The sequence below is a fragment of a genome, unplaced genomic scaffold, assembly GCF_019419815.1.
Source record: "Pyrus x bretschneideri cultivar Hongxiangsu unplaced genomic scaffold, Pyrus_bretschneideri_v1 Contig11, whole genome shotgun sequence".
In the NCBI taxonomy this organism is placed as follows: Eukaryota; Viridiplantae; Streptophyta; class Magnoliopsida; order Rosales; family Rosaceae; genus Pyrus; species Pyrus x bretschneideri.
This window is the reverse complement of record NW_025999402.1, coordinates 1,697,236-1,711,144: the sequence shown is the minus strand read 5'-3', so window position 1 is coordinate 1,711,144 and position 13,909 is coordinate 1,697,236. Positions and strand designations below refer to the sequence as shown.

The window sequence follows — 13,909 nt, the reverse complement described above, 5'->3', positions numbered from 1 at the left end:
AGAATATTGGAAGGACTAGAAGTTGTACACGTAAAATTAGAAACACTTTACAACCCAATAACCTCATTCCAACCAAATTTGTAAAACGCGTTTATTTTCTTCTCTAACACATTTCTGCTTAACTTTTACATTGAAATTAAATATATTAAAGATGAATTATGAGATAGAAATAAACAGAGATGGTCATAAGAAAAAAAAAATTAGATATGCAAAAAATCATTTCTCAATTCGTAAGCATACCCACATGCCCCTTGTCTCTCTACTTCGTGCAAAAGATTTACATGGGATGGGTTAACATCCATATGGCATCCCAGTTCAATAATGCAATATCATGTCTAAGTTTCTTTTCACATCACAATTTATTATTAAACTAAGTCATCACGGTAGCAGTAAATATATTCTATGTAAGTAATAACCCTACTTAACACCCTCTATTCTGTACAACAACGTGTGGGACCAGAGTGAGGCCGAGTAGAACTCAAATGCAATGAGTCTTGCTTGCTTGTAAGAGCTATCATACATATGACGTGTTTAGACTGCCCTACTAAATATTTCCCCTCCACCTCCTTTTATGCGTATAAAATTGATGGTAATGGTTAATTGAGCTAATGAAAATTTATTGCTCGTTGTATAAGTCTCTCTCAATCCACAAATACACATTAATTACATTACCTTTTTGGGTTTTTTTGAGGCTAATTTTTTATTTTTCACACATCGTTTCATCCCATTAAAAGTTTAAAACGATGAAAACGGCATATTACCATTCATCCTTTTCCCCTCCTTAGGAAACACCCATCATTGCTCCCAACAACAACAATCGTTTTCAACCTTCGAAACCTGAGCTTCTTCGTCTTCTGAGATTCTCCCTCCTTCCCACAATCCCATTCCATACCTCAACGCCTTCCTCTCATCATTTAAATTCAAATACCACCCTCTATTTTTACTCCGCACCAAAAGAATTGAAGAAAACAAACTAAAAAATGGATGATCCTTCCTCCACGAACTCTGTCAATGGCTTCTACTCCTTTCTGGCTCGTGGGATGGACGATCTCGAAAGGGTATATCTTTCGAACAACTTCATGTCAATCCAATTCCTCCAAAGGTCTCTTACCCTTCTTCGATCTTTCCACTCCCAGCTGACCCTTCTCGTCCAAAAGCTCCATCTGCCTGTTGGGGACAAGTGGCTTGACGAGTACATGGACGAAAGCTCCAAGCTTTGGGAAGCCTGCCATGTCCTCAAGTCCGCCGTCTCCGCCATGGAGAATTATTATACTTCCGGCCTCACCATCACCTCCACCCTCCTCGACTCTCACCACCATCTCAATCCTCAGCTCTCCCGCCAGGTGGGTCTTCAATTCTGATCACAATCTTTAAACTTCTTTCAAAATTTAGCTCAATTTTTGGGTGACTTATCAGTTCTGTCATTTCGAACAGGTGGTGCGCGCGATTTCTCGGTGCCGACGGGAGGCGTTTGGACTGGAGGAAGAGAACAGAGCGCTGATGGAGACGAGAATCCAACCACTCTCACTGAAATTCGACGAAAGGATCGCCGTCGAATCGAAGCTGAATGGGTTCAGCGGGTTCAGGGGAGTCCTGTACGCAATGAGAAACGTGAGCTCTCTGCTTCTCATGATCTTGCTGTACGGACTGGTCTTCTGCTCGTTAGAGGACTCAACCTTTTGCAGGGAAGGAGACTACGACTACGAAGGCTGCTTGATCTTCGGATCACCGTTCATGATATCAACGGCCAGACTGCAGCAGCTGGTGGCGGCGGAGATGGGGCAGATGAGCGAGAGGCCTGGGATTCTGATGTGGGAGTTCAGGCGGTCAAAGGCGGCGATCGAGGAGCTGAGAGGTAAACTGGAAGAGAGGAGGAGCCCGCAGCAGGGAGTGATGGATTGGGAGAGTGAGAGTGGGATTGGAGAGAGAGTGGAGAATTTGAGAGAGTGTTTTGGGGTGTTGAATTCTGGTACTGAGAATATTGTGAGCCAACTTGATGATTTGTTTGATGAAATTGTTGAGGGGAGGAAGAAGCTCTTGGACTTTTGCAGTCATAGGTAAAAAAAAAAAAAAAAAAAAAAAAAACCAAGAGTGTTGGGTTAAAAAAACTTATTGGAAAAGAAAATTTTACCTTCCGAAGAAAATGTCTTTTCTTACTTGTCACTTTCTCTCTCGTGTCTTCTATTTTGGTCCTGTAGTTACTAGTTGAACTTGGCGTAGAAAAGTTTGCTAGTAACATAGGGTTTTTTCTTTTATGCGCTAAAGTTTGAATATCTTCTTTTTGTAATTTGGACTGAAATTATGATCGAACATCCTCAATCGAAATAAAAGGAAAAGTTACTAGTTGCAGATATGTGCCTTTTCTCTAGATTAAAGTATTTTAGAGCAACTTTGAACGTCGACTTGTAAAACACAGTTCATTATTAGTTATTACAGTTGAATCCAAAAATAGATTTTATTGTATTTAGGTTTTTTTGCAAGTGATGAATTGTCCAGTAGGAATTTCAGTTCTAAATTATTACGTTTCAGATTCAAATCTTTCTCTTTCTCATAGTAAACGTCAAAATTAGAATTTTGCTAGTATTAAAAAAACCGTCGGTATAAAAAAAATATGCAATTATGGGTTGAGAAGACCTAGTGTTAAATCCAATTGAGGACTATTTTTCTTCAAAGATTAATTACAAGAACACAAAAAGAAGAAAAAGTGAGAGTAAAAAAGGATTGGGTGAACGAAAAGATGAAAAAGAATGGATTGGAAGCTTACTGTCATTATCTTTTAGACTTGAGGGCACAATCAAAATCCTATTTATTCAAACTTTTTAGTTGATATAAAAAAAGAAAAGGAAATATTAATTATCAGAGTATATGATTCTTTCGAAAAGGTTTCTCTCTTGTGGTTGTTGGTGTCTTTCATGAAAATATCTTCTTTTTTTTCAGGTACCAACAAATATTGAGTGTCGTTTCACAATTGATCGTTGGAGTTGATCTAGCAACTTAAAATTAAAGATCAATAAAAGTCGGACCCAATCGAATAGTTGAAAAAACTACCAGCTCTTAGTATCTGTAGGTAATCAAGAAAAATCGCTTTCATGAAGTACGAGAGTAGGTGGTTAGTTGTTTTAGTAAATGAGTAATGATTCTTGTTGTGAAGGAATGATGAAAAAGGGAGGCTTAAGACTGTAGTCTGATTCTTTGGTTGCTTTAAGGTCAAAAAAGCTCCTTCTTTTGATCATAATTAAGAAGCTTTTATCCGATTCGGTTCACTTTGAAGGCAACGGTGCTCATGATGAAACCTTCTCATAACATTCTGATAACTTATATGAGCTTTAAGTTTCCTTTGTAACCACCGAACTTCTTTGTAGTGCTCCGATTTATGCTTCATTTCAAAAGAAATCTCATAACGACTTTATTTCATTATACTTCATACATATCGTAATTTCGTTCATTTAAATCCGTCTTCTTCTAGTGTAGGATAACCCCAAGGGGTGCCCCTTTTTTTTTTTTTTTTTTTTTTTCTAGTAATTGGGGACCTCCCTTCACTACCCTCGTGGAGATGGTCTACAAGGTTCATAACTTTTACTCTTTACAAGAAAAATTTGCCAATCACCGATTAGTCGACATGCACATAATTATATAAACTGAATCACGTATTCTCATACAGTTCTTTGAGTCTTAGATTTAGGGGTTGATTTTGTCAAAGCTCAAGATTTAGGTATTGGGTATCATAACTCTTTCACGGGAAAGACTTCCTAACGACCACTTAGTCGCGTAGTAAGCGAAGATAAAGATATAGTTGTATACAATAAGTTATATAGGCTTTTCTGAGGCAGATAATTTCCTTTCTTCCACCTTGTCTGGGAGTTTGGAGAATCGTTGCAAAATAAAGGGAAGAAAGTTTTTACGTGACGACGATATATTAAACTACTCTAATTTACAAAAAGAGATTAAAACTTTGACTGCAAAGAGACAAGCACCTTATCCTCGTCAATTGGCCTAAACACACATGCAATTATTATGATCTTTTGGACCTTTGCAAGAAGGATAAAAAGTGTCCTTGAAAGAAAAGTACCGCTTGAGATTCCAGCTTCTTTCACACAAGGCATAATGATACAACTGCAGAATGTTGAATACGACCAGATAAATGTAGGATATGTAAAAGAGTAAAATGCTGCACATAAACTTTCGTTACAATAACTAGAAGCCCCCAGTTCCGTAATAGGCTGCTCGGGAACGAAACTCCTCTTCCATACCGGTGTATGGTTTTAAATTCCGATTCCCGAATAACCAAACGGACATGTAGAGGTTCGGCATCTCCAACTAGATGAACGAACAATAGCTAACAAAAGAGACCAAACTCAATACTTTTAGTTACACCTTCACAAAGATGTAGAAAATTAAACTTTGCTATAATCTATACAAAAACCACAAAGAAATTGTCAGGCAGGGATGCGGGACAAGGACTACTTGTGAAAATCGGCGACATATTTTCTGGTATTCCTCTGTAATTTACACGAAACTAATCAGAGAACACAACAGGCGGTCAAAAAGTAAGAATCGTGTATGGTTACCACGATTGCAAGGAGTAAGCCACAGAAGCAAAGATAATAAGCTGCACATGCAAGAACGATGTCACATGTTTGAACATCAATCATGTCCTGGCATTTCAAACTGGTACGCAAATTTTTCAACCCGATTTCTGAGCTCAACAATATCTTTGTTGTTCTGGAGACCTTGCATAAAATCTTTCTGAAATTTTCCATGTTCCCTCTGAACAGAAGCAGTGATCTGAGCAGCCCTTAGAAGAAAGTCTGCAATTGTCTCAAAATCGGCCTCCACACAACCTCTAGTCGTCATAGCAGGAGTACCTGAAAAAACAAACAGGCAAAAGGAAACTTAATATCATACATAATACAGCAAAACGTATTTTGGAAAACAGATAAGCTGAGATACGAAATTGCTCCACCATTGAATAATGAAAAGAAAAAATGTGCTGTGAGGCAAGCTGGCTGAGTAATTTATTACATCACACGACAGAAGGAAAAACAAAGACGAAAGGCAATCTGGACGAAATGACTTTTAAAAAATTGGGAGTTTGTTTGATCCTGATGTCCACATTTCAAAAGAACTCAAGCAGCCAAATGGCAGAAAATAAAAGATCAAATTCAAATGACAAAGGCTACTTACCAATTCTCACTCCCCGAAGAGAAAGAGCACCATTATCACCAAATATAGCAGTTTTATTGAGAGTGATGTCGGCCAACTCGCAGACCTTTTCAAAGTTCTTACCTATAACATTTAAATTGTACACAGGAAAGAGGGTTGGATAGTGAAGTACAAAATTAGACCTTAAGAATTTATAATTACACAAGACTGCAAGTTTAACCAAAGTGAAAGAAATAAAGAAAGGGTAGGAAAAAGATAAGAACCCCAACTATCATCCACATTTGGGATTAAACTAGCTAATAATTAAAGCTGCACAGAAAGTGAGAGGATATAAAGTCCCCACAACAATTTCAGAAATTATGCAAAGTATATTAAGGATCCCAGAACATAACCGCTTAAAGTGGTGATCCATCAAATGTAGCTTCCCTAAGTAGCCTTGACCACCCTAAACTGCCAGGTTGGTGTTTCTAACCGAGAATCTCTGTAGACATTTTCCTTTCTCTCTATTTTGAAATTATCAATGACCAGAAGTTCACTATTGAACTTTGCAAAAACATATTTTTGTTGTTCTTACAGAAAATCACCTTCTGTGTTTGGCATATAAAAGCAATCATGTGATAAAATGTGAAAAGATGTAGGGCAAACAGATCGCAAATGCTGCAAAAAAAACTAGAGCAGCAGAGCGGCTTTGGAACCCCCATAGCAACCTCTTTAAAAAATTAGTTGGGTTGTTAATGTAAGCCCAACGCACTAACGTGTGCCAGGAATAAAACCTCTCCCGTGGAATACCACGCTGCCCCTTCCTTAAGAGGGAAGCGCCCGGCCTTGGGCATGTTTTTGCTTGCAATGTAATGCCAACATGAACAGGTATGTAAACTTGGATTTTTACCTAACTATAAAAAACCAATTCGACTAAAATGATAACAGAACTGGAAAGTTAAACAGTAGATGTTCTCTACATGGAAAAATATAATTTCATAATCCACCATGTGTAAATTGGGCTGGTTAACATTATAATACCTGTTATACCAAGACCAGTCAAATCCCAAAGCAGCAAGTGATTATCAGTACCCCCAGTCACCAATCTGCATTTTCTTCTTAACAAAGCATTAGCCAAGGCCTGTGCATTTCTCTTCACCTGGGTCATGTATGCTTTATACTCTGGAGTAGCTACTTGTTTTAAGGCAATGGCAAGAGCAGCAATATAATTGTTGTGAGGACCTCCTTGTAGGGAGGGGAAAACGGCGAAGTTTATCTTTTCCTCAAAATCATAATTGTTACTACCCTCATCAGTATGATGTACACCTTGCTTCCTTAATTTTGTGCCTTTTCTGTAAAAAATAATACCTCCTCTAGGACCCCGGAGACTTTTGTGCGTTGTTGACGTAACAATATCACAATAATCAAACGGGCTTGCACATTCCTGTAATGAATAGTAGCTGGTAACTAACAAAATATATAGCAGATATACCTTTTTTCAACTTTTTTCAACTAAGAAAATATATAGCAGATATACCTTTTTTCAATTAATATAAGTAAGGCCTAATAAATATCTCGGTCCTGCAGTTACCTAATGATGCTAGAAAGTCAACATAAAGTCCACTAGACCGCCGTATAGCCAGCAAAAGAACTATTTGCACGCTATTACACAATTGTTTATGAATAAACAGCTCAACCAAAATACTTATAAGATAAAATACCATATAGGTATCGGTTTCGAACCAAGAGATTGTGATATATATCTCGATGAATCAATTCAGTATCTATTTCATTTTGTCAATAAGAATGTAAAATAGTGCAGCCACAGTGACCCATGTTGTTATTTTGCAGCTCAACTTATGAGCATTAAAAAGATGGTCCACTATATTGCCAAGTAAGAGAGGGGACTCTAAAAGTACCCTGCTCTCCTACAACAGCTACTCAGCCAGTCTATAGCTTTGTGAAGAAATTGACATCAAACAGTAATCACAGCATCACACATGTACAGAAACAGGTAACAAATTCAGCAACTTGCTAATTGTGGTCCACACTCAACACCAAATCACAGCTCTGGGAACTTTCCAAAGATTGGCATTCTCCTTCTGCCCACATGATATGATCTCTTAGTATATCAGTCAAAATATGTGCTTTCTCCTTCTTCCCACAAGTTCAAGACATATATGCTATGAAGCAATAATAATAGCACCGCGCATGTATAGAAATAGCTAACAGACTTGAGAAACTTAACAAAATAAATAAATGGGAGAGAGTTAAGATATCAAATTTCAAACCTTAGCTGCCACAAGACCGCTAATATGAGCCATGTCACACATCAACACAGCTCCGCATTTATCTGCAATATGCCTAAACCTGGCATAATCCCACTCCCTGGGGTATGAGCTACCACCGCAAATAAGTATCTTGGGACGATAATCAACCGCCCTCTCCTCAAGCTTATCAAAATCAATGTACCCTGTTTGCGGATTTACCTTGTAAGGGAAACTATCAAAGAATATCGAGGCAGCCGTTACCTTCTTCCCACCTGAAGTATAATACCCATGACTCATATGCCCTCCCGAAGGCGAATCCAAGCCCATAATCCTATCATTTGGGAGCAAAAGACCGGTGTAGACTGCGATATTCGCAGAGGTACAAGAATAAGGCTGGACATTGACACCCCATTTCTCTGGATCAAGACCAAAAGCTGCCAATGCGCGTTCTTGACATAGCAATTCAATCTGATCAATATGCTGATTGCCCGTGTAGTATCTCGCTCCGGGCATACCCTCAGAGTACTTGTTCGTCAAATGGCTGCCAAGAGCTTCCATCACAGCTCTGCACACAAAATTCTCAGAAGCAACCAATTCAATACCTTTGAACTGCCGATGTTTTTCCTTCTCCATAATTTCATGGACCTCCGGGTCCGCAACCGAAAGGGGCTGGTTCCCCCAAGACCGAACAGCGGCCCGCCTCGCCTCCAGCCCAGCCGATTCAACCGCCAAGCACTTTGACGGGTTCGGGTTCACTCCGAACCCATCCCGCTGCCTTTTCAAGCAGATAGAGTGCCCCAAGAGGTTGAACTTCTCGTCCTCTTCGCGATCATCCCCATTCTCAACCGTAATCCTATCTCCTTTCTGGTCGAGCAATTGCAGCGGAACGGATTGGATTGAATTCGACGAGCTCGTACTCTGATGCGAACTAAACCCTAGAGAGAGGCCCGGCTGAGCCTCCGTGAGCCCCATAACCACCGAAAAACCCCAAAAATTCTCAAAATTTCCGGTCAAAATTGGTCAGAAAGTATCGAGATGCTATCGATGCTACCGAATTTAGGTGTAGAAACAGCAACAGTAGCAGCGACAACAGCGTCTGAAGAAGCCACAGCGACAGATACGAACCGTCGATGATTGGCCGGACGTCGCTGATGAAGAAGCAGAGGGTTCCATGCACAAACCCTAAAGCTTGTGAGAAATTGGCCAGCAAGTTCCAGAGAGAGGAGAGAGAGAGAGGAGGAGAGAGAGGGGGGGAGCTTTTTGTGTGTATATGGAAAAATGAAGCGGCGAAAAAGAAGCAGCAAATCGTCGATAACTTCAATTAATTGGTTCGGGAGGATGAACCTGGATGTAAAAATGGAAGGCTGGTTAGTTTTAAGGGACTTATAGTTTGACCTATTTTCACTATCGTCCCTCGTCATTTTTATTTTGACGATTTTAGCCGTGCAGTTTTGTTTTCTGGCAACGAAGTCCTACGCATTACGTTGCAAAGGAATGAGTATCATTGTTGATCATGTTATTTGAAGGTACCATCTATCTGAGATAACCAAGAAGATCAATCGATTATCCCACATCCAATATTTGTAGTCATTTTTTTTTTCTTTTAAGAGGAATTAGACAATATAATTTTTTATCTTTTTCTAATATAAGGGATATAGTAGTAGGTCTTAAATTCGACTCTCGTGAATAATAAGTCCGATATGAATTATTATGATATAGATATATATATTTACACTTTTTTCCTTTTTAATGATATATATTTAAACTAAAGACTAAAGGATATAGGCTATGAGGGGTGAAATATTTGGGCTAAGTTACACAATGAGTATGTCATTTTAATTTGGCATCACACTGGTAATCCACAGTAGTCGAATCTAGGACTTTCAACTTATAAATGTTAAAGTAAAAAGAAATACAACTAGATTGTAGTATTAAGTAGCACTTAAATTAGCTAACTTGAAATTTTGTCTTCCTAAAAGGTTTCAAAATTTCGACTCTCTGCTTTATTGATTATTGCCTCATTTTTTCGCACATGCTACTTCTTGGGCTTGAAATAGTCTCTATATTGAATAAATTTTTTGAAACTTGACCTTGTATGAAGAAAATAAATTAAAAATTTGAGAAAAAAAAGTAAGAAACTCAACCTTGCATGTCAAGTTGCCAACATCACCACAATCACTGCTATCACCAACTTACCATCCCTATCACCTCCACTCTCACCCTCACTATATCTACGTCACCACCAATTGCACCACTACGATCGTCACCATCACCATATTCTCCTGATCAGCACTACAACCATCGCCGTCAGCACCACCTCAATGACCACCACATTTTTATAGGCATTGCTGCCACTCTCGCCATTTTGGAGTTGTCACCAACTCCACCAGTACTAATGTTACCGTCACAACCATCTTCACTATCATCACCATCATCACCGCCATCACTATCACCACCATCACCCCTACAATCATTGCGTTTTCGTGGTCTTCACCGCCATTCCTACCACCGTTGCAAGACCTACCACCATCAATACTAGAACATTAGCTAACTACTCTCATTTATATAACATTGACTCTAAATATACATTAAATTCCACATTTAAATTTCATTGTATCATTGCTTAGACCCAAAATTACATTATTGACCCATGCAATCAAGGTCGTTAAGTAAGCATAGCTCCCAACCGTCGGATGAAAGAGTGAAGATAATTTTGTTATTAAAGGATAATATTATGGCTTTTATCATAATAATTATCTTTTAATACGAATTGTCTTGACATATTCTTAAATAGGATAGATAAGATGCAAATTATATTTCCAAGCAAGCAGTACAATTCAAATGGATTTCGGATTCTTGTTATTAGATGGGAGCAGCATGGTACGTTAAGATGAGATCCACGTAAACTGCGATTTAGGCATTCAAATAATAAAACCAATCTTTGGATTAGATTGGTGCTATGCAAAAGATAAGAAGGAGGACAACAAGCTAATAAAGTTTTACAGAAACCAATGGATAAGTCCTCCAATAAAGCACGTGGCATTAAGGGATGCATATGCATGGTGCAATACCATTAAATATCAGAATTGTTTCCTAGGGCCATTATCACGAATGCACGTGGTCTATATTAGGGATTTGGGATTTTGATGTCGCATATTATGCGAAGAAGGAGGTAGAATCGCAATTGAACTCTACAAAGTTACCAGGCTGTGCCAAGCAAGAATTGAAACCTATAAATACAGAGGCAAGTGGCAACGGGAAAGGGTCCCTTCAAATCAACACACAAACTGCCTTGCGTAAACCCTCGCTCACGTGAAACCTCTCAAACACCTTGAGATTTTTATATTCTTTTTCGCCAACACATCTTCAGTTTGAATAAAAAGCACTGTGAAGGTAACCGGTGAACATCTTCAGTTTGGATAAGCAGCACTTGTTGTCATAGAATCAACCGAACGCGGAGCACCTTCAATTTGGATAACCAGCACTGCGTCAAGGCTGACTGGTTATCTATCCAAGTCTCGGTCAAGAAGGATTTTCAAATCCTTATTGGTAGAGGTCATCTCATTAGCCTTCTCGGCGAAGTGAGGTATTACAGGTTACTACATTAGGCACATTGAAAGCCGAATTTGATATTGAACTTCGCAGAACTAGCAGTTTTGTCTTCAAGCTCTAGAACCCAAAGGCCGAGACATGTTCCTTCCTCGGCTGTAGTCGCGAGATCAAGAAGTCAGCAATGCACCCAACGCGACATCAACACATTTTACTCCCCAGCTAAGCTCGGCTAATGAGTTGGCATGCCCCACACACAACTAAAAGACGTAGTTAGCTTATTAATTAATCGGCTTGCATGCCACATAGGCTTGATAGTTTTTAGGGTCAACAATCATTGAGTTAGGCAAAAGACAAATTTCACTACTTTTAGAAATAAAATTCATTCTTTTAAATTCCATCATTTTAAAATTCTCTAATAATCATAAATTTTTAACACTTCCTGGAAATATCGTGTGTGTGTGTGTGTGTGTGTGTTAAATAACTTCTAGTTCATGAAATGTGACCCATAAAAGCAGTTCCACCCCTAAAGACTTTGCGCCAACACTCAACGCATTTATCCATTCAAGTGAACAGTAATAGACCCCAGTGAACAGTAATAGGCCAAAGCATTTCCACCCCTAAAAAAATGCGATAGCACAAACGATCTCCACCCTTACAAAATGCACTGGCTGTAACATCCCACATCGCCCAAGGGAGTGATTCTTATATGTATATTCTCATCTCTACCTAGCATGAGGCCTTTTGGGAGCTCACTAGCTTCGGGTTCTGTAGGAACTCCGAAGTTAAGCGATAAGGGGGCTAGAGCAATCCCATGATGGGTGACCCACTGGGAAGTTGCTCGTGAGTTCCCAAAAACAAAACCGTGAGGGAATGGTAAGCCCAAAACGGACAATATCGTGCTACGGTGGTGGAGCGGGCCCGGAAGTGGTCCCGCCCGGGCGGGGATGTGATAATTTGGTATCAGAGCTAATCCCTGGGCGGAAGTGTGCCGATGAGGATGTCGGGCCCCTAAAGGGGGTGGATTGTAACATCCCACATTGCCCAGGAGAGTGATCCTTAAATGTATATTCCCATCCCTACTTAGCACGAGACCTTTTGGGAGCTCACTAGCTTCGGGTTCTGTAGGAACTTCGAAGTTAAGCGAGAAAGGGGCTAGAGCAATCCTATGATGGGTGACCCACTAGGAAGTTGCTCGTGAGTTCCCAAAAACAAAACCGTGAGGGAATGGTAAGCCCAAAGCGGACAATATCGTGCTACGGTGGTGGAGCGGGCCCGGGAAGTGATCCGTCCCAGGCCGGGATGTGACACTAGCACTCAGCCCAATAACTTTATTTTCGAATAAATTTTTTAACCAATTTCAGATAAAATTTCAAATAAACTTAAAAAAAAAACAAACTAAAATAAAATTACATACTCATCAAATAAACTTAAAAAAACACATTAAAATAAAATTACATAAACTCATCAAATACACTTTATCTCTTCAACCACAAGCTTATTTTAATTATCTTCAGCTTCTTGCAATCCCCACTGGTGCTTAATCAAGTCATTTTGGCGGGTTACGTGCCAATAGGGCTTTTGCACATCAGTGTAACGCTAAACGATCAATTCATTGTAACGTCCATCTTGTTCCAACGGCACGTGTTGCACGGGATCTTCGGTTCAGCCATGAGCACAGTAGATACGTGTTCTTGAGTTGTTCATCGGATCCGCTCATATTCATCAATGACATCATAATCATACTCATCTTCCACAATCATGTTGTGAAGAATAATACACGTCATCATGATAGATCGAAGGGCCTCGACATCAAACATTATAGTAGCAGACCTGACAATCACCCAACAAGCTTGCATGATACCAAAACAACGTTCCACATCCTTCCTACATAAATCGATGTCAATTCATACCCCACAAAACACAAAAGAATTATATGGACGTGGAAAGTTATTTGCCAATCGTTCTGTGTGGATAAGGATGGCAAAGAACCCATAGCTTGAGAGCATGACATATATCACAACCAAAACAACACTCTAGATTAAATAAAAAAAGAAAAAAAAAACATGGCAACTTCATCTACCATACTTTCGTCTTCTCTCCTCCCCACTAGGGTTCTAACAGCAAATCCTCAAACCCAGCAACTCCACCCAGCTCCCAGGAGGCGTCCCGGCTCCTTCAGAGTTCAAGCTGCCAAACTTCCTGCTGGAGTACGTTCTTTGGCCGGAAATGCTTCTTTAAAAAGCACTTCTGTAATTACAAGCATGTTCATATTTTTAATAAAAATGAACTGTTTTTTTTTCTTTCTCTAATTATTGTCAGAAGCGCTTTTGGTGATCTGAGAGTTTAAAAGCGCTTTCCAAACAGGCCATCCATTTGTTCATTTGTTTTCTCTCATGATGTTGTAATTTATACGAATTTTTAGAACTTTTTGCAAAAGTATAGTTGTGAAAAGGTGGATTAATCATTAATATGGATCAAAATTTGCAGGTGGTGGTGCCAAAAGTGGAGCCAAAACTTAAGGTCCCCTTTTGCTGGATTCACCAGGACTGCAGAAATATGGAATTCTAGAGCTTGTATGATTGGACTTATTGGAACCTTCATTGTGGAACTGGTAAAATTCTTCTTCTTTTGGGTTTTCATGGTCTAGTATTGACTACTTCGACCTTACAGTCAGTCGAAAAAGTGCAGTTAACGTCACTGTAGAACGATCCGCTTTTGGCTGATATGTTTAATTTTGGTTTCATAATTTCCAGATATTGAACAAGGGAATACTGCAGCTGATCGGAGTGGAGATCGGAAAGGGCCTTGATATTCCTCTGTGATCGTTAAATTTGGTTGTGATGAGGTCTTTATTTGTAACAAGCACTGGTACTGAACCGCATTTTGCAATTCATCTAAGTGAGTAATTCTGTTTTGTACCTCAATTAACTTGTGTGAAGATCTGA

General features: G+C 39.3%; 3 protein-coding genes across 3 annotated transcripts; 2 read left to right on the top strand and 1 right to left on the bottom strand.

Annotated features, from left to right (window-relative positions):
* The first annotated feature begins 603 nt into the window (after window positions 1-603).
* LOC103930940 lies at window positions 604-2,349 on the top strand. The gene is made up of 2 exons (XM_009340340.3): window positions 604-1,343; window positions 1,435-2,349. The coding sequence occupies exons 1-2, from the start codon at window positions 981-983 to the stop codon at window positions 2,059-2,061; spliced, it is 990 nt and encodes a 329-aa protein (XP_009338615.2). The 5' UTR covers window positions 604-980; the 3' UTR covers window positions 2,062-2,349.
* A 1,756-nt stretch (window positions 2,350-4,105) lies between these two features.
* LOC103930939 (serine hydroxymethyltransferase 7) lies at window positions 4,106-8,703 on the bottom strand. Its single transcript, XM_009340338.3, has 4 exons — window positions 7,434-8,703; window positions 6,184-6,586; window positions 5,185-5,286; window positions 4,106-4,865 (listed from the first exon to the last, which is right to left on the bottom strand). Exons 1-4 carry the CDS (start codon window positions 8,382-8,384, stop codon window positions 4,645-4,647), a joined length of 1,677 nt encoding a protein of 558 aa, XP_009338613.2. The 5' UTR covers window positions 8,385-8,703; the 3' UTR covers window positions 4,106-4,644.
* Window positions 8,704-12,819: 4,116 nt separating this feature from the next.
* LOC103930938 (light-harvesting complex-like protein OHP1, chloroplastic) lies at window positions 12,820-13,888 on the top strand. The gene is given in 4 exon segments (XM_009340336.3): window positions 12,820-13,171; window positions 13,452-13,484; window positions 13,486-13,575; window positions 13,718-13,888. Coding segments are annotated over 4 exon segments (336 nt in total). The 5' UTR covers window positions 12,820-13,027; the 3' UTR covers window positions 13,787-13,888.
* Window positions 13,889-13,909: the final 21 nt, after the last annotated feature.

Excerpts from the sequence above, each read along its gene's own strand:
- LOC103930939 (XM_009340338.3), bottom strand. The coding sequence starts at position 8,384 with ATGGGGCTCACGGAGGCTCAGCCGGGCCTCTCTCTAGGGTTTAGTTCG. Across the intron at positions 6,587-7,433 it reads GCGGTCTTGTGGCAGCTAAG|GAATGTGCAAGCCCGTTTGA; the intron begins GTTTGAAATTTG and ends TATTCATTACAG. Across the intron at positions 5,287-6,183 it reads GACTGGTCTTGGTATAACAG|GTAAGAACTTTGAAAAGGTC; the intron begins GTATTATAATGT and ends TAAATGTTATAG.
- LOC103930940 (XM_009340340.3), top strand. The coding sequence starts at position 981 with ATGGATGATCCTTCCTCCACGAACTCTGTCAATGGCTTCTACTCCTTT. Across the intron at positions 1,344-1,434 it reads ATCCTCAGCTCTCCCGCCAG|GTGGTGCGCGCGATTTCTCG; the intron begins GTGGGTCTTCAA and ends CATTTCGAACAG.